The 20,353-nt window shown below is 49.5% G+C and overlaps 1 protein-coding gene across 1 annotated transcript in view; it reads left to right on the plus strand.

Annotated features, from left to right (window-relative positions):
* The window catches only part of LOC138521935 (E3 ubiquitin-protein ligase TRIM39-like), a 145,874-nt gene that overhangs the window by 42,271 nt on the left and 83,250 nt on the right, over positions 1-20,353 (plus strand). The window contains exons 6-7 of the mRNA XM_069635109.1: positions 639-659; positions 762-788. Coding sequence (XP_069491210.1) covers positions 639-659; positions 762-788 — 48 coding nt within the window. The remainder of the gene's footprint in view (positions 1-638; positions 660-761; positions 789-20,353) is intronic.

Below are 20,353 nucleotides of genomic sequence, written 5' to 3' on the forward strand. Positions count from 1 at the left end.
GTGGTGGGAGGTGGAGGGGCGGCATTAGGGGAAGGGCAGGGAGTGGGGGTGCAGTGGTGTTAGCTGGAGGGGAGGCATTAGAGGAAGGGCAGGGCGTGGGGTGCAGTGGTTGGAGCTGGAGGGGAGGGATAAGGGGAAGGGCAGGGAGTGGGGTGCAGGGGTGGGAGCTGAAGGGGAGACATTAGGGGAAGGGCAGGGAGTGGGGGTGCAGTGGTGTGAGCTGGAGGGGAGGCATTAGAGGAAGGGCAGGGAGTGGGGGTGCAGTGGTGGGTGCTGGAGAGGAGGCATTGGGGAAGGCCAGGGAGTGGGGGTGCAGTGGTGGGAGGTGGAGGGGAGGCATTAGGGGAAGGGCAGGGAGTGGGGGTGCAGTGGTGTGAGCTGGAGGGGAGGCATTAGAGGAAGGGCAGGGAGTGGGGGTGCAGTGGTGGGTGCTGGAGAGGAGGCATTAGGGGAAGGGCAGGGAGTGGGGGTGCAGTGGTGGGAGGTGGAGGGGAGGCATTAGGGGAAGGGCAGGGAGTGGGGGTGCAGTGGTGGGAGGTGGAGGGGAGGCATTAGGGGAAGGGCAGGGAGTACTGGGTTATGTTTTACAGTAAAAACGTTTGGGATCTAATGCATCACTTGTTTTTCTTTTATTACAGAAACATTTCCTGCAGAAATGGGTAAGTTCCATTAATGGTAATAAATATATTATATTTAACATACTTCAATGTCTCGCTGCTTTGTCTGATTTCACAAACCCTTAATTTTCTTCTTACTTTCAGATTGGAGATACGTGAAATCCTGTGAACGTGAGTACTTGTGATTTACAAATCCCAAACTAACCCTCCATGAGTCCTCCTGGATCTCAGGAGTCACTGTCAGGTGAGGCAGCTTGAGTCCCCTGCAGTGACACTCGGTCATAGGAAAGCAACATGAGTCACAGAGAGTCACCAGTAGGTGAGGCAGCTTGAGTCCCCTGCAGTGACACTCGGTCATAGGAAAGGAACATGAGTCACAGAGAGTCACCAGTAGGTGAGGCGGCATGAGGCCCCTGCAGTAACACTCGGTCATAGGAAAGGAACATGAGTCACAGAGTCACCTTCCTGTTTGAGGTGCCTGAGCACCACCAAACTGCCGCGGTTGAACCACCGGAGCTGGTTTCAATCTCGCCTCCTGGGCTAGCGGGCTCAATCCAACCAAAGCACATGGTCCAGGATAATGCATTTTCCTACACTCCAGGCCTCTTGTTGCCCGCACACGTGAGCAGAATATCAGCCCACCCATTAGCCAAAACCTGCATTAGTGTCACGTAAAGTAGGGCTGCAAGGGCTCCCCATTTACAAGACCTGCCCTGTTCAGCCTCAGGTTCCCTATACTTGCATCCCCTATCCCACAATATATAAAGCCTCTTTTATTATAAGGATTTTTTTGCAGATGTTTATTCTACTGTCAATAACTTATTTTTGAAGTCCCACGTCTAAGTGCTTGCATCTTACTTTCACCAATAGAGTACATGTACTCACACAATGGGCCTCATTCCAAGTCCGGTGGTAACCGTGCTGGAAAAACCGGCAGGTTGCCACCGGACCTGGAATGAATTACCTGCTCCAGACTTGCCGGTTTTACCGGGGCATTACAGCCCCGGCGGTCCTGTAATTCCGGAGCCGCCATTCCGTTACTCCCCATTCCCATGGATTCCCATAGGACTCCATGGGAATGGGAAGTATGGAAACACTGGCACCGTAATTAACGGTGCCAGTGTTTCCATTTCCGTCTGCAGGCGGGTGGCGTTACTCCACCTGGCGGGAGTAACACCACCCACCTGAAGGACTCATAGTTTACCGGTCCGGAAACAACGGCCCAATATCTTCTTCCATTGATTTTATCCTAATTGATTTGAAAAAGAACAAGCATTGGCAATGCCAACAGTTTGGGTTTTGAGTCAGCAAAGTCACTTGTGGTGTGAGTACCTGAGCGTCTAACAGCAGTGCTTGGCAAATGCCTAATACTTGTACACAAGCCAAAACTGCTGGCTTTGCCAATGTTTGTTTTTACCAGGACTTCAGTGAAGGACACAGATAGTGCTTATAAATCGAGTGGTTGAAAGGAGACCCTGTTCCGACATTTTGATTACACCAATAGAGCATTGGCAGCTGCAACATCTGTTTCTCAGCTGTGTGCCCACAATCTTTGGGAGCTGGCATAGGCTGGCTGGTGTAGGCAAGTGTGTTTTGGCAGCATTCTGGATGTGCTGCGGCTGAATGGGACAGAACTTCTACTGAGTAAGCAGTGATTAAAGGACCTAAAGACCCTGGGTTCCGTAATGGTGAGGCTCCATGAGGCTGAGAGGAATTTATAATTAAGGTCGATTTATTTTGTATAAATGTAGAATCCCTGGGCGTGAATTATTTAATTCCATGATCTGCAGCGGTTCGTTTAATGGGCTCTTTTCTAAGGCCATTTCACTGGGCGCGCGGCCGTGCTCAGCCTTCCCTCAGGGTAACCTATAGCTGCAGATTTGTCTGTGGGGACTGCGACTGTTCCCAAGTGCGAGGGTTCGTGCCCAACCTCGCACGCCCACTAGACAATTGCTGTTATTATCACACAAGGAAAAGCGGCCTGAAAGTAGCGACCTCAGAAGGGTGAAAGACAGTCTGTCCGGCTGCCAGGATCCCGAACGTGCAACCGCAGGTTTATCAATCTTACACATTCGGTTTCGCACAGCACCTACCATGCACTCGAGGGCACCAAAAAACTGCACCGTTTGAACAATTCAAGTGGGCAGCATTTCGTGCCATCGTTTTTAGTTCTTCTGTGCCATTACAGAACGGTTGCAGACTGCAGCCATATGCAAATTAAGCTTGGACCTATCCCAGAGCAGCGCATGTCACGTCCTATCGGCATGCAAACACACGTTACCCTACGCTTGCTGCCCTCTACCACTGTCTTTGTTTTCACGTAACACTGACCTGCTCTGCAGTTAATTGGATGGTTTGTTGGTGTGGAGCCCACCAGGCCCATTTCCAATGTGGCTACCTGGAAACCCAGACTTACAGCCCTATAGTTACCAGAAGCACCAGAAGGCAATGTGATGCAGAATGGAAAGCAAAGGCTTCCTTTAACATCCCAAAAATATTGGTCCTCGCATCTGTTCCTTGCATTGAATTGCTCTTTAAAAAGGCCCTGGCAATGCCAACAGTGTTGGCACTTTTATAGGCAATAGATAGGCATTTGCCAGGCACTGCCATCATATGCACAGACATTCACACCATTTGCCAGCTGTTGCATTCTTATGATCTTGTAGTACCGTTATGGCAATCCCTGGCAAATGCCCATCTCATGCTTACACACACATCAAAACTGTTGGCCTTGCCAATGCTTGTCCACGAGCATGGAGGGGGAGTCGGGATCTCAAGGGTTGGGGAAGGCTCCTAAGGCTTGAAGTGAAGGTGCGGAAGTAAAGGGATTTGACAAAAAAGCAGGGTCAAAACATCTGGTGGCTGATTTGGGCCGAATCTAAAAGCTCTGCAAATAGTTTTTACACATAGCCGGCCAGGTAGCTCGACAAGTCAAGCTCATGCTGTTGTTAGATCAACCCCACAGATCTTTCTCCTTCAGAAACGGATGCCTGTGAAACAAAGAAGGAACTCTTTAATGTGCCCATTCCCTGGGTCAGGGCTTGACCCCACCAAACTACCACCTCACAGTCAGTGGGTGTCGGCTGCCCACTCCAGACTGAATACATTACTTTTAGACTCTTCTGTCACCAGCAAGGCACCGCACATTACCTAGATGTGTGCTTTTGTCCCTGGGAGGCACCAGGCATTACCTATATTTTTGTTTGTGGCAGAGTGGTTGTACACCATAACAACTGACATAAAATCAATAATTGCTCCCATAGCCAAGCAGAGCTGCACGAGATAGCAGACCAGTGTGGTGTGTGGTCTATTAGCTCAGAAGCCACTATGTAATGTTTGTCATTGGTGTTTTAATACTGCCATGGGCACCGAGTTATGGTGAACTGTTACTTTCACCCAGGATGCTTATTTGCACCGTCACGCCCTCTACCCCACACTCTTGATCAGTTGAACTTGCAGGGAGGACATGAGAGAGCGCGTAAAGTTCGGACCTTGCCATAAAACGTTACCTTCCAGGAAAGCCTACAAACCCAGCCCTCCCATTGCAACCGACTTATCTGTCACTTCATGCGGTGGCGGCAATAAGCTCACTGGTATGTAGACCTTCTCGCCCCTCTCCTCATCCGGGAGCATGCACCACTTCCTCTGGCTTTTGATCAGAAAGGCCCGGGGCATGGTTGCGCTATGCAGAGCTCTGTGCTCCTTCGCGCGCCACCACTGGGAACGTTGATTTGGACCCGGGCCCTTGATTTAATTACAGCCCGTGATGTATGGCAGCCTGCCTTAGCCACGTGAGTGACTTACTTGGGCTGGGCACAATGATGAGGAAAAGCTCAGATTACAGTGCCAGCCAGGACCAGCGACACCCAATGCGTTCTGCACTCTCCACACTGGTGGCATACCCAGGCCCGATTCTGGGCCCGCGTGCCATTGACTTTGGGCGGGCGCTATTGGTCTGGAACCGTTACCTGACGACCCCCCCTCCCGACATCACATGACATCACACACACACACTACTACTCACTTACCTTAGCTTGAGTCGAGTCTCTCTCTAGGCTCCCTCGAAAACCAAACGCTGTCACGGAGGCCGGCACCAGCCTGTTCAGTCTCAGTCAGCACGTGCCGCTGCCTGGCTGCTCCACTTCGCTCTGGACAAACGCAGGCTGCGCAGGGGCAGCAGTGCACTGCGCAGGGGCACGTGCAGTTTGTTCCCCTGCCCGGGCACAACCAAATGCTCAGGCGCGCGGTACTCAGCGAGCAGAAGTACTTTTAGCCTGCAGTCTGCAGAACTTGCACTTTTGCACACTGACGGCTGCAGCCTGCAGAATTATATCCACACGCTGCATGCAACTGCAGACAGTGGCAGAGACGCGGTGCACTGTGCACAACACTTACATATTCTTCGGGGATAAATGCCATTATATACCCCCACTTAAAATTGTGGGGGGATTTGTCCCCCCCTGTGCCTCCCACGTCCTACGCCCATGCTTGCCAGCCCCTTACATATGAGGTGGTTAGCAAGGCTGTTGCTATGCCGTAAATCCTGACTTTGCAGGAGTGGCGGACTTGATATATTGCTGCCACTCTCGGATTACATCAGAATTCATTTCCTCATGGAAAAGTGTCATTCTACTGAGACACGGCACTTTTCCATTTTAACATGCACATCTGAATCAGGCCCAGAGACACATCACCTTTCCATTTTAACATGCACCTCTGAATCAGGCCCAGAGACACATCACCTTTCCATTTTAACATGCACCTCTGAATCAGGCCCAGAGACACATCACCTTTCCATTTTAACATGCACATCTGAATCAGGCCCAGAGACACTGCACTTTTTCCCATTTTAACATGCACCTCTGAATCAGGCCCTGAGACACAGCTTTTTTCCATTTTAACATGCACCTCTGAATCAGGCCCACGTCTGCAATGCAGCTAGCAGGAAAGTGATGCTGCGGTTGATTAAGGCATCTGCACTGCAAGTGGCTTGTGAATCTAATTCGAGATCAGTGATCAAGCAAACGGCCTTATTAATATTACCTGGAGTCCAACTCGCCCTTGGTTTATAGTCATGTTGCTGATGGGGTCACTACCATGAGCCGGCTCAGTGTCATTTATATAGGAGAGGAGGGGAACGTGGTCACTTTCTGTTCTTGTTAAGACCTTCATATCTGGGTACATGTTGATGTTTACAAAGACATACTCGATAATTGATACACTATTGTCAGTCACTCTGGTATATCACTCTGGCGATACACCTGGGCAAAGAGCGTTTAGCATGATAAAGCCTCGGGAGTAAATCATAAATGTTGATGATTAATAGAGAAGTTGTATGGCCACACTTCGGGGCCCAATTAATAATAGCAGCAAGCACTGAGTCGCCTGAAGTGCTGATCTTGGTGATTTGGTAAGTATTATCAACACTAATGATCAATCGTCCTTTTGGTCGCCCTTGAGTCCCCTTGTAGCCATAGTTTGAATGGAATGGCGGCTGCCGATTTCCAAGTTATCCTGGAGCCAGGTTTCCTGTAATGCCAATACACAAAAATTGGGGAGGTTATCTAATAAACCTTCAGGTTCAGTGAAGTGGGAGAAGCCTCAGGTGTTCCAGGACAAAATGGTAAAAGTGCGGCTAGGATCTATATGGATTTTGTGGTTGTAGAATTGAAGGTAACCACTGACAGCTGGTAGCAGCCGACCCTCTTTCTTTTCCAAGGGAGAGTGAACACCAACATGTCTTAACTCAAAAACATCAATGGCGACAGTAATAGCGTTGCCTTGTCAGCTGGGAGATAGTGTTGATTGATTAAGTTTGACCCCCATAGGTTGGATGTTGAGGAGTCTAGTTGAAAGCAAAGGAACAGGTCTACTAGTTTTCAGTACTCCCCTATCTAGATTCAACATGGCTGAACCCAAGAGCATCAATGGTGACGGTAATAGCATTGTGTTATAATTAAAGATGATGCGTACAACAAGCACCTGTACGTTCATGGCACCCCATCCAGCAAGCTAATGATCTCCAACTGCCACTCATCGAACACCAGCACGTCACACACCCACCACATTCCAGGATTCTATCACTTGAACCCACCAAGACCCAATACAACACCTCTCCCCCCGTAAAGGGCCAACAAACCCAATACACCACTTCTCCCGCCGTAAAGGTCAGCAAACTTAAGACAACAATACAACACTTCTTCCCCCGTAACCTCACAGCGGAGAACATCAACCAACCTCACCACGAGACACTAACTAAACTCCATACTTGACACCTAACGTGTGGCCAACACGTAAAAGAGCAAGTACGTCCGCAATCACCCGCAAGAACCCGTACCTCTAAGGCAACTATCAAATCTACCCTACTATACCGCAGTCCGACCAAAATTAACTTCAACGCGGACCCTTAATCTGGCACTCCACCTACACAGGCACACATGAACTCCACTACTAACCAACAACCAACCCACCAAACTTCCATAGACACCGCTATCCCTACCTTCCTACCAAAAGGAACAAAACACCATAAAACCCAACAAGGAACACCATAACAGGACCAAAAACCCTCAAGGTCTAAAAACAATAAAACGAACATCCACCGGTCCCGAGCTGCCCCTCGGAACTAGGCCTGCCACACCTAACATCCCAACAATAGTGACAAAACTAACTTACCGAACCCCCAGTGCACGAACCTCCTTCCGCCCCAAGCTGCCCCTCGAGGCCTCAAGCCTGCCACGCTTGAGCACAAACAAGCTCCAAACCTGAGCAACAAGCACAATAGCCCAAAATGGTCCCACGTTCCACAAACTCCTAGCAGAAAAACACCACTAGGCCAAACTAAACACCATAAAAGAGACAGCCACATTCTCTATTACCCAGATACAACCCCCTACTTGATAAAACAACAACATCCGCTACCACCACCTACTACCTCCAGCTACCACGTGACCCCAGGTCACAGTCTCCCGTAACCCAGCTCCTAACATGACCCCAAGTCACAGCCTCTAACATGACCCCAAGTCACAGCCTCAAACATGACCCCAAGGCACAGCCTCTAACGTGACCCCAAGTCACAGCCTCTAACGCTATGGCACCAAACCATTGCCAAAAAGTGCACGTTAACCCCTGCACAACGAGTTACCAACATTGTACCAACATTGCAACCCAGAACATTGACAACACCACACCCACAAGACAAAAATAACATGGGTTCACCTCCCCAAATCCAAGGGTCACGCAAAACAGGATCCGGCCGGTATCCTGCCACGCCCCAAGGAACACAGCCTAACCACAACTCAACACCATGAGCCCTAAACACATACTATGCCACACGCACACACTCATGTGAATAATTAACAACTCAACATTGAACCACCCGGCTTTCAATGCACCCGCTGTTATTTGTATGCACGACCTCACAACACGCATACAAACACACATGCAACCACCATACAACTGTGCATACAAACACGCATGCAACCACCAAGACACACACTGTGACCACAAATGGTTGCAATAAAATGTCCCAATTCTTGAAACAGGGAAAACACTGCAAAATCGCGCAGAAATTACTCCCGCCTCCCCCCACCCCCCCAACCCTGAAGAGAGTGGCGAGAGTCACACCATCTTGAGGAACAACAACCCACCCTCAAGTCCGTCCCACCTGCAAGGGAAAATAATGTAACACAACACATCATAAAACTTTAAAACATACATGGATACTCCTTCCCGGAACATTCCAAACACAGAAATTACATAATAAGAAGGGCCACAACATGAACACTCGTACTACACACACACCGCACAGGCCCGACGCTAACAATACATTACTAAGAGGCCAATTAGGTTGCCTCCCATAGGTTGGTTGTAGAGGGTCTAGAAGAAAGCAAAGGAACAGGTCTACTGGATTTCAGTACCCCCCTCTCTAGATTCAGGCCACACTTTCTAGATGGAGCTTTAACAATAGAACAGTCATGACCTAATTGCCCCAAAATCTGCATCATGTGACGTGACAAAATCTAGTCTAGCGGGATTGTGAAAATAAACTATCGCGCTAGCATAGTACGAGTCTTCTAGGAGGTCAACAATCGCGATGTCCTCGGTTTGTAGACACCGCAGAGGAATGATGTCATGAACTAAATGGAAGAGGGTTGTTCGATTTAGATAATAGTTCCGACCGACATAAACAAGGCTCTGTACTTTGAGGGCCAAGCAGTCAGCATCTGAATTAGAATGAGGGTGGTAGAGGCCCCTCTTCCCATTTACTGATTTAGCGCCTCCACTTTCCTCATGGACGGATATTAGGTGGAGTCGTTAGGGTGCGTGTCCGAAGCAATGGCGTTAGATGTTATCCCATGATTGTCCTCTGGAAAAGGGTTTCCCAAATCTTCCAGAATGTGGGAATCTTCGGGTAATGGTTGGCACTTAATAGGTTCTGTAGTCTGTATAAATGGGCCAGTGCTTTTAGGGTGAACAGGAGTTCCTGCCGATGTTGTCTTTATTTCTGGAGGCACCTCTAGCTGGAAGAGTATTAGACTCAGCAGCTGGAAGCCTTTTGATGTAGTTTTGTTTTTTAGTAGGATGTTAAGCGGAGACTTTGGTCTTATTTCCTTCTAATGGTAGAGTGCCATATGAACCCTTATCATTGATCACAAGGGTAGTAACTCTGGAGCTTGAATTAATCAAGCCAGGCGTGTTGCTCAGCCTGGATTGCTGCTAAGATCAGCCTGTTTAGTATGAGCCTTTTTCTTGTGCGCCTTCTATTTGCTCTCTTTACCATTCTTTATTTATTTTTTGGCAGGTACATTAGTGATTGAGCCCTCCTTTGACTCATTGTTGTCGATGATCACACAGTTATCCAAGCTTAAGGACAGAGCGCAGTCGCCTCCCACATTGAACGATTGCAGGAGTCATTGACCATGAGCTTCTGTGGAATCCTCCTGCATTTACCAGGTGTAAATAGCAGGCAGAGTCCATAGGGCATCCATTGGTTTAATGCCAGCATGGAATTGTGTGCTGGTATTAAACCGTGTGCTGTTTTGGGCTGGAGCAAGGATATATGATGGACAGTGTTCTTCTGTTCAGTGCCCCAGTCTCCTCAAAACAAAAAGAAAATCCCACACATTGGTAAAAAGACAGGATTTCATGTATAATGCCTGTCTTAACACTTATTCCCCATGCAGGGTTTTGCAAAATGACCAGCTGCCTTTCTTCCCTACTCTCTCTCTCGCTTTCATTCTCTTTGTAATCCCTTTTTAATGCCTCTTTCCAACTTTTCCCTCGCTGCTTTTTCTTGATGTCCATATTCTCCCATCACTCGCTCTCATTTATCTGTCTCTCATCTCTGCTTGTCTCTCCCGGTCTCTCTGTCTCTCATCTCTACTTGTTTCTTCCGGTAGCTGATTTCTGCTCATTTTTCCCAGTCTCTCATCTCTACTTGTTTCTCCCGGTTGCTCATCTCTGCTTGTTTCTCCCAGTCTCTCTGTCTCTCATCTCTGCGTGTTTCTCCCGGTTTGTATGTCGCTCATCTCTGCTTGTTTCTCCTTGTCTCTCATCTCTACTTGTTTCTCCCAGTTGCTCATCTCTGCTTGTTTCTCCCAGTCTCTCTGTCTCTCATCTCTGCTTGTTTCCTCCGGTTTCTCTGTCTCTCATCTCTACTTGTTTCTCCTTGTCTCTCATCTCTACTTGTTTCTCCCGGTTGCTCATCTCTGCTTGTTTCTCCCAGTCTCTCTGTCTCTCATCTCTGCTTGTTTCTCCCATTCTCTCTGTCTCTCTTCTCTGCTTGTTTCTCCTGGTCGCTCTGTCTTTTATCTCTGCTTGTTTCTCCCGGTCTCTTTGTCTCTCATCTCTGCTTGTTTCTCCCATTCTCTATTTCTCTTTTACCTGCTTGTGTCTCCTGGTCTCTCTGTCTCTCATCTCTACTTGTTTATCCCTGTCTCTCATCTTTACTTGTGTCTCCCTGTTTCTCATCCCTTCTTGCTTTGCCCGGTCTCTCATCACTGCTTGCTTCTCCCAATCTCTGTGTCTCTCATCTCTACTTGTTTCTTCCTGTCTCTCATCTCTGCTCGTTTCTCCTGGTCTCTCTGTCTCTCGTCTCTGCTTGTTTCTCCCGGGCTCTCTGTCTCTCATCTCTGCTTGTTTCTCCCGGTCTCTCTGTCTCTCATCTCTGCTTGTGTCTCCCGGTCTCTCTGTCTCTCATCTCCACTTGTTTCTCCCTGTCTCTCATCTCTGCTTGTTTCTCCTGGTCTCTCTGTCTCTCATCTCTGCTTCTTTCTCCCAGTCTCTCTGTCTCTCATTGCTGCTTGTTGCTCCCGGTCTCTCTGTCTCTTATCTCTGCTTGTTTCTCCCGGTCTCTCTGTCTCTCATCTCCACTTGTTTCTCCCTGTCTCTCATCTCTGCTTGTTTCTCCTGGTCTCTCTGTCTCTCATCTCTGCATGTTTCTCCCTCTCTCTCATCTCTGCTTGTTTCTCCCGGTCTCTCTGTGTCATCTCTGCTTGTTTCTCCTGGTCTCTCTGTCTCTTATCTCTGCTTGTTTCTCCCGGTCTCTCTGTCTCTCATCTCTACTTGTTTCTCCCTGTCTCTCAGCTCTGCTTGTTTCTCCGGGTCTCTCTCTCTCTCATCTCTGCTTGTTTCTCCTGGTCTCTCTGTCTCTTATCTCTGCTTGTTTCTCCCGATCTCTCTGTCTCTCATCTCTACTTGTTTCTCCCTGTCTCTCAGCTCTGCTTGTTTCTCCGGGTCTCTCTGTCTCTCATCTCTGCTTGTTTCTCCTGGTCTCTCTGTCTCTTATCTCTGCTTGTTTCTCCCGGTCTCTCTGTCTCTCATCTCTACTTGTTTCTCCATGTCTCTCATCTCTGCTTGTTTCTCCTGGTCTCTCTGTCTCTCATCTCTGCTTGTTTCTCCCGGTCTCTCTGTGTCATCTCTGCTTGTTTCTCCCGGTCTCTCTGTCTCTTATCTCTGCTTGTTTCTCCCGGTCTCTCTGTCTCTCATCTCTACTTGTTTCTCCCTGTCTCTCAGCTCTGCTTGTTTCTCCGGGTCTCTCTGTCTCTCATCTCTGCTTGTTTCTCCCAGTCTCTCTGTCTCTCATTGCTGCTTGTTGCTCCCGGTCTCTCTGTCTCTCATCGCTGCTTGTAGCTTCCTGTCTCTCCTGTGCCTGTTCCTCCTATTACTTTGTTTATCCTACCTGCCTCTATTTCCATTTTGTCTGCTTCTTTCTCCCTGTGTCTGTCTCTCCTCTGCCTCTTCCCTGCCTCTCTCCTCTCTGGCTCCCCATCTCTCTTCTCTGCATTTTGCTCTTGGTCCCCCATTTACTACCTCTCTCATAGATGCCTTTCTCTCCACTCTGCCTCGGTGTCTCCTCTCTGCCTCGTGCTCATGTGCCTTTCATCTCCCTCTCTTTCCTATCTGCCTCTCTCTCTCCACTCTGCCTGCTTCTTCCTCTCTGTCCTCGTTGCCTGCTTCTTTCTCTCTCTCTCTTCCACTCACTCTTTCTCTTCACATTTCCCTCACTCTCCCTGCTTATCTGTTTCTTTGTACTCTGTCTCCTGCTGTTTCTCTCATTCTTACCTCAGTGTATTTTGTTCTGTTTCTTCCTCTCCCCGTTCTTGTTTGTTTTTTGTTTTGTTTGTTTTATTTGCTTATATAGCACGCTGAACCCGAAGGTATCTGGGAGCTTTACTTGGAGTACATAGTTACAATTGTTATACAAGAAACAGTAAGAGATACAGTGCTGGTCTTTCTCCAGCATGGGGTCTGGCATGGATTCACATGCTCATGAATATTCCCCGTCGTCAGGCTGGGAATTCTCAGTAAAGAAAAAATCAGTTTCAGTTTCGTTTCTGAACTGTCTTTCTACTATTAACCAATCACTGGTCTCTGGGTCATACTGCCCCCAGCCAATGACTGCCCTCTACCTAAGCCCCTCCTCTGGCAGCCATCTTCAGATTTTTACTGCACGTTCATATGTTGGGAGTCCTCGTGCTGTAGCTCTCGAGCTTTTACTGCGTATTGTGTTTTTTCAAAGAGTTTACTCTTATTTTTCCGGTCAATTCGAGCCTCAAGCTCCACCGATTCTTCTTCCGATCAACAGGGACCCGTTTCGGAAATTTCTATGCCACTCAAGGGTGGATTTTCGTCGAATTACACTTCTTGGAGGATTCCAGAAGAACTTTGAGGCCTACCCCGATTCGGACATGGCCCAGGACAAAGGAGATTCGACGCCTAATGGATCCAAACTGTTTAGGAACTGCCCAGGATGTGGACTGCAGAACGTCTTTAAGGAGGACGAGCACTCCCGGTGCCTCTACTGCCTACACACCGACAAGTCGCACGTGGAGGAGGACTGTGTGTTCTGCAAGAACATGTCTGTCCGGACCATGAAGGACCATCGTAAACGACTTGCTGACTGGCTGGAGGCGAAGTGCCCAGCAGCAGGTGAGAAGAAGAAGTCTGAGCGGTCCTCTAAGACCTTTGAGGGCGCTCCGGCGACGGGGGCCCAACAAAAGGCAAAGCACTGCAAGTCCGCGGCACCAGGAGCGCCATTGGTTCGGGCTCATCGGCTGCCAGGCAGTGCGCGATGTCACTGACGCCATCATCCACGAGCCAACGCTCTGGCTCGGTGAAAAGGAAGTCAGAGAACCCAGGTAAGCTTCCGGAGAAGCCCCGGTCGATCCCGACAGAGAAAGCTAAGGGGGGGCGAGGGGGTGACCCTCCCCGTAAGGTGAAGGCCTCAGACGCTGGTAGCGGATGTTGTTGATAAAACAACAACATCCGCTACCACCACCTACTACCTCCAGCTACCACGTGACCCCAGGTCACAGTCTCCCGTAACCCAGCTCCTAACATGACCCCAAGTCACAGCCTCTAACATGACCCCAAGTCACAGCCTCTAACATGACCCCAAGGCACAGTCTCTAACGTGACCCCAAGTCACAGCCTCTAACGCTATGGCACCAAACCATTGCCAAAAAGTGCACGTTAACCCCTGCACAACGAGTTACCAACATTGCACCAACATTGCAACCCAGAACATTGACAACACCACACCCACAAGACAAAAATAACATGGGTTCACCTCCCCAAATCCAAGGGTCACGCAAAACAGGACCCGGCCGGTATCCTGCGCCACGCCCCAAGGAACACAGCCTAACCACAACTCAACACCATGAGCCCTAAACACATACTATGCCACACGCACACACTCATGTGAATAATTAACAACTCAACATTGAACTGCCCGGCTTTCAATGCACCCGCTGTTATTTGTATGCACGACCTCACAACACGCATACAACCGCGCATACAAACACACATGCAACCACCATACAACTGTGCATACAAACACGCATGCAACCACCAAGACACACACTGTGACCACAAATGGTTGCAATAAAATGTCCCAATTCTTGAAACAGGGAAAACACTGCAAAATCGCGCAGAAATTACTCCCGCCTCCCCCCCCCCAAACCCTGAAGAGAGTGGCGAGAGTCACACCATCTTGAGGAACAACAACCCACCCTCAAGTCCGTCCCACCTGCAAGGGAAAATAATGTAACACAACACATCATAAAACTTTAAAACATACATGGATACTCCTTCCCGGAACATTCCAAACACAGAAATTACATAATAAGAAGGGCCACAACATGAACACTCGTACTACACACACACCGCACAGGCCCGACGCTAACAATACATTACTAAGAGGCCAATTAGGTTGCCTCCCATAGGTTGGATGTAGAGGGTCTAGTAGAAAGCAAAGGAACAGGTCTACTGGATTTCAGTACCCCCCTCTATAGATTCCGGCCACACTTTCTAGATGGAGCTTTAACAATAGAACAGTCATGACCTAATTGCCCCAAAATCTGCATCACGTGACGTGACAAAATCTAGTCCAGCGGGATTGTGAAAATAAACTATCGCGCTAGCATAGTACGAGTCTTCTAGGAGGTCAACAATCGCAATGTCTTCCGTTTGTAGACACCGCGGAGGAATGATGTCATGAACTAAATGGAAGAGGGCTGTTCGATTTAGATAATAGTTCCGACGACATAAAAAAGGCTCTGTACTTTGAGGGCCAAGCAGTCAGCATCTGAATTAGAATGAGGGTGGTAGAGGCCCCTCTTCCCATTTACTGATTTAGCGCCTCCATTTTCCTCATGGACGGATATTAGGTGGAGCCGTTAGGGTGCGTGTCCGAAGCAATGGCATTAGATGTTATCCCATGATTGTCCTCTGGAAAAGGGTTTCCCAAATCTTCCAGAATGTGGGAATCTTCGGGTAATGGTTGGCACTCAATAGTTCCTGTAGTCTGTATAAATGGGCCAGTGCTTTTAGGGTGAACAGGAGTTCCTGCCGATGTTGTCTTTATTTCTTGAGGCACCTCTAGCGGAAAGAGTATTGGACTCAGCAGCTGGAAGCCTTTTGATGTAGTTTTGTTTTTTAGTAGCATGTTAAGCGGAGACTTTGGTCTTATTTCCTTCTAATGGTAGTGTGCCAAATGAACCCTTATCATTGATCACAAGGGTAGTAACTCTGGAGCTTGAATTAATCAAGCCAGGCGTGTTGCTCAGGCTGGATTGCTGCTAAAATCAGCCTGTTTAGTATGAGCCTTTTTCTTGTGCGCCTTCTATTTGCTCTCTTTACCATTCTTTATTTATTTGTTAGCAGGTACATTAGTGATTGAGCCCTCCTTTGACTCATTGTTGTCGATGATCACACAGTTATCTAAGCTTAAGGACCAAGCGCAGTCGCCTCCCACATTGAACGATTGCAGGAGTCATTGACCATGAGCTTCTGTGGAATCCTCCTGCATTTACCAGGTGTAAATAGCAGGCAGAGTCCATAGGGAATCCATTGGTTTAATGCCAGCATGGAATTGTGTGCTGGTATTAAACCGTGTGCTGTTTTGGGCTGGAGCAAGGATATATGATGGACAGTGTTCTTCTGTTCAGTGCCCCAGTCTCCTCAAAACAAAAGGAAAATCCCACGCACTGGTAAAAAGACAGGATTTCATGTGTAATGCCTGTCTTAACACTTATTCCCCATGCAGGGTTTTGCAAAATGACCCGCTGTCTTTCTTCCCTACTCTCTCTCTCGCTTTCATTCTCTTTGTCATCCCTTTTTAATGCCTCTTTCCAACTTTTCCCTCGCTGCTTTTTCTTGATGTCCATATTCTCCCATCACTCGCTCTCATTTATCTGTCTCTAATCTCTGCTTGTTTCACTCAGTCTCTCATCTCTGCTTGTCTCTCCCGGTCTCTCTGTCTCTCATCTCTACTTGTTTCTTCCGGTAGCTGATTTCTACTCATTTTTCCCAGTCTCTCATCTCTACTTGTTTCTCCCGGTTGCTCATCTCTGCTTGTTTCTCCCAGTCTCTCTGTCTCTCATCTCTGCTTGTTTCTCCCGGTTTGTCTGTCTCTCTTCTCTGCTTGTTTCTCCTGGTCGCTCTGTCTTTTATCTCTGCTTGTTTCTCCCGGTCTCTTTGTCTCTCATCTCTGCTTGTTTCTCCCATTCTCTATTTCTCTTTTATCTGCTTGTGTCTCCCGGTCTCTCTGTCTCTCATCTCTACTTGTTTATCCCTGTCTCTCATCTTTACTTGTGTCTCCCTGTTTCTCATCACTTCTTGCTTTGCCCGGTCTCTCATCACTGCTTGCTTCTCCCAATCTCTCTGTCTCTCATCTCTACTTGTTTCTCCCTGTCTCTCATCTCTGCTTGTTTCTACTGGTCTCTCTGTCTCTCGTCTCTGCTTGTTTCTCCCGGTCTCTCTGTCTCTCATCTCTGCTTGTTTCTCCCGGTCTCTCTGTCTCTCATCTCTGCTTGTGTCTCCCGGTCTCGCTGTCTCTCATCTCCACTTGTTTCTCCCTGTCTCTCATCTCTGCTTGTTTCTCCTGGTCTCTCTGTCTCTCATCTCTGCATGTTTCTCCCTCTCTCTCATCTCTGCTTGTTTCTCCCGGTCTCTCTGTGTCATCTCTGCTTGTTTCTCCCGGTCTCTCTGTCTCTTATCTCTGCTTGTTTCTCCCGGTCTCTCTGTCTCTCATCTCTACTTGTTTCTCCCTGTCTCTCATCTCTGCTTGTTTCTCCTGGTCTCTCTGTCTCTTATCTCTGCTTGTTTCTCCCGGTCTCTCTGTGTCATCTCTGCTTGTTTCTCCTGGTCTCTCTGTGTCATCTCTGCTTGTTTCTCCTGGTCTCTCTGTCTCTCATCCCTACTTGTTTCTCCCTGTCTCTCAGCTCTGCTTGTTTCTCCGGGTCTCTCTGTCTCTCATCTCTGCTTGTTTCTCCCAGTCTCTCTGTCTCTCATTGCTGCTTGTTGCTCCCGGTCTCTCTGTCTCTCATCGCTGCTTGTAGCTTCCTGTCTCTCTGTGTCATCTCTGCATGTTTCTCCCGGTCTCTCTGTGTCATCTCTGCATGTTTCTCCCGGTCTCTCTGTCTCTTATCTCTGCTTGTTTCTCCCAGTCTCTGTCTCTCATCTCTACTTGTTTCTCCCTGTCTCTCAGCTCTGCTTGTTTCTCTGGGTCTCTCTGTCTCTCATCTCTGCTTGTTTCTCCCAGTCTCTCTGTCTCTCATTGCTGCTTGTTGCTCCCGGTCTCTCTGTCTCTCATCTCTACTTGTTTCTCCCTGTCTCTCAGCTCTGCTTGTTTCTCCCGGTCTCTGTCTCTCATCTCCACTTGTTTCTCCCTGTCTCTCATCTCTGCTTGTTTCTCCCAGTCTCTCTGTCTCTCATTGCTGCTTGTTGCTCCCGGTCTCTCCGTCTCTCATCGCTGCTTGTAGCTTCCTGTCTCTCCTGTGCCTCTTCCTCTTGTTCCTCCTATTACTTTGTTTATCCTACCCGCCTCTATTTCCATTTTGTCTGCTTCTTTCTCCCTGTGTCTGTCTCTCCTCTGCCTCTTCCCTGCCTCTCTCCTCTCTGGCTCCCCATCTCTCTTCTCTGCATTTTGCTCTTGGTCCCCCTTTTACTACCTCTCTCATAGATGCCTTTCTCTCCACTCTGCCTCGGTGTCTCCTCTCTGCCTCGTGCTCATGTGCCTTTCATCTCCCTCTCTTTCCTATCTGCCTCTCTCTCTCCACTCTGCCTGCTTCTTCCTCTCTGTCCTCGTTGCCTGCTTCTTTCTCTCTCTCTCTTCCACTCACTCTTTCTCTTCACATTTCCCTCACTCTCCCTGCTTATCTGTTTCTTTGTACTCTGTCTCCTGCTGTTTCTCTCATTCTTACCTCAGTGTATTTTGTTCTGTTTCTTCCTCTCCCCGTTCTTGTTTGTTTTTTGTTTTGTTTGTTTTATTTGCTTATATAGTACGCTGAACCCGAAGGTATCTGGGAGCTTTACTTGGGGTACATAGTTACAATTGTTATACAAGAAACAGTAAGAGATACAGTGCTGGTCTTTCTCCAGCATGGGGTCTGGCATGGATTCACATGCTCATGAATATTCCCCGTCGTCAGTCTGGGAATTCTCAGTAAAGAAAAAATCAGTTTCAGTTTGGTTTCTGAACTGTCTTTCTACTATTAACCAATCACTGGTCTCTGGGTCATACTGCCCCCAGCCAATGACTGCCCTCTACCTAAGCCCCTCCTCTGGCAGCCATCTTCAGATTTTTACTGCACGTTCATATGTTGGGAGTCCTCGTGCTGTAGCTCTCGAGCTTTTACTGCGTATTGCGTTTTTTCAAAGAGTTTACTCTTATTTTTTCGGTCAATTCGAGCCTCAAGCTCCACCGATTCTTCTTCTTCCAATCAACAGGGACCCGTTTCGGAAATTTCTACGCCACTCAAGGGTGGATTTTCGTCGAATTACACTTCTTGGAGGATTCCAGAAGACCTTTGAGGCCTACCCCGATTCGGACATGGCCCAGGACAAAGGAGATTCGACGCCTACTGGATCCAAACTGTTTAGGAACTGCCCAGGATGTGGACTGCAGAACGTCTTTAAGGAGGACGAGCACTCCTGGTGCCTCTACTGCCTACACGCCACAAGTCGCACGCGGAGGAGGACTGTGTGTTCTGCAAGAACATGTCCGTCCGGACCATGAAGGACCATCGTAAACGACTTGCTGACTGGCTGGAGGCGAAGTGCCCAGCAGCAGGTGAGAAGAAGAAGTCCGAGCGGTCCTCTAAGACCTTTGAGGGCGCTCCGGCGACAGTGGCCCAACAAAAGGCAAAGCACTGCAAGTCCGCGGGCACCAGGAGCGCCGTTGGTTCGGGCTCATCGGCTGCCAGGCAGTGCGCGATGTCACCAACGCCATCATCCACGAGCCAACGCTCTGGCTCGGTGAAAAGGAAGTCAGAGAACCCAGGTAAGCTTCGGGAGAAGCCCCGGTCGATCCCGACAGAGAAAGCTAAAGGGGGGCGAGGGGGTGACCCTCCCTGTAAGGTGAAGGCCTCAGACGTGCCCAAGGTTGTGAAGGCCATGATTCACCCGTCGAAGACCTCGATTGAAGGAGTCGTGGCGGCCCTGGCGAAGCCTGCGGAGGCTACCCCAGTGGAGACGATTTCCGGGCCTAGAGTTTCCCTGCCACCCCGGAGGGAAACATCTTTCCAGCCTATCGAGAAGACCCCCGTGAAACACTGGGACGAGAAAGGGGGGAGCACAGTAGCCCTAACGGACACAGATACTACCTCCGAGGATGAGCTGGCTGGTGTCAAAGCTATCCTGGACAAGAAGTTCGAGGAGGTCAGGACCTACGGGAAGGATCCCGACAAGGTGGACATAGAGAGCAGCGGTGGAGCCGACGAGGAGCCGCGGGCCGTGGAGGAAACAGAGGACCCCGCGCCCCAGCCATCGCTCCAGTCGCTACCGATGGCTACGCCACAGGACAATTCAGGAGCTATCTTGATGGCTTTGCAGACCCTGTGTACGGAGATAAGGACAAGGTTGCCCTTACCCCCACCGGACGATCCAGCGGCGCCTGGACCGTCGGGGAGCCCACTGAGCAAGCAGAGGCGAGTCCATCCTCCTCCTCCCTTCCAGCCTTGACCCCCATCCCCTCCTCCGAGGGACGAGACGGGACAGAGACGGCGACGACGGGGACTGAGGACGGTGGCGATGACGGAATGAATCTCCCGTCGCCTCCCGCCCGGGCTCCCCCCCCCCCGACGAAATTGTCTCCTTTCACGCCATGATCGCCAGGGCCTCAGAGGTTTTCCAGCTGTGCCCGAGGAACAAAAGAAAGAGGGATTTCTTTACCAATGACGGGAAGCCAAGAGGAAAACCGTACTCTCGGTCCAGCTGTTGTACGACATATGGGACGAGGGTCTGTCCCTTCTGAAGAACCCTTCCACGGCGCCTGCGAAGAGAGACCGGTACGAGAACAAGTACCGGGTCCCGGATTCCGCTCCTATGTGCCTCGGGGCGCAACCGACCGCAGATTCCGTAGTCTCCACGGCTACCAAGAAGAAAGCGGCAGGGGCGACGGCATCATCCTCCACTTCACCGCCGGACAGCGAGGGAAAGAAGCTAGACGCCATGGGATGTCGAGTCATCTCGTCGGCATCGACTACCATTAAGGCGGCCAACGCCCTCACGATCGTGGCCCGCTATGACAGGGAGCTTTGCTTCAAGATCACCCCATATCCTGGACTTCCTCCCGGATGACAAGAGGGCGGAGGCCCTGGAAATCCTGCAAGAAGGCCAGGTGGTGTTGGATCACGCCATCATTGTAGCTACGGACATCGCCGATACCGGTTTTCGTCAGATGGGCAACAGCGTTTGCCTGCGCCGGCGCGGTTGGCTCAGGGCCACCGACTTCC

The sequence above is a fragment of the Ambystoma mexicanum genome, chromosome 13 (assembly GCF_040938575.1).
Source record: "Ambystoma mexicanum isolate Mex_15411 chromosome 13, UKY_AmexF1_1, whole genome shotgun sequence".
NCBI lineage: Eukaryota > Metazoa > Chordata > Amphibia > Caudata > Ambystomatidae > Ambystoma > Ambystoma mexicanum.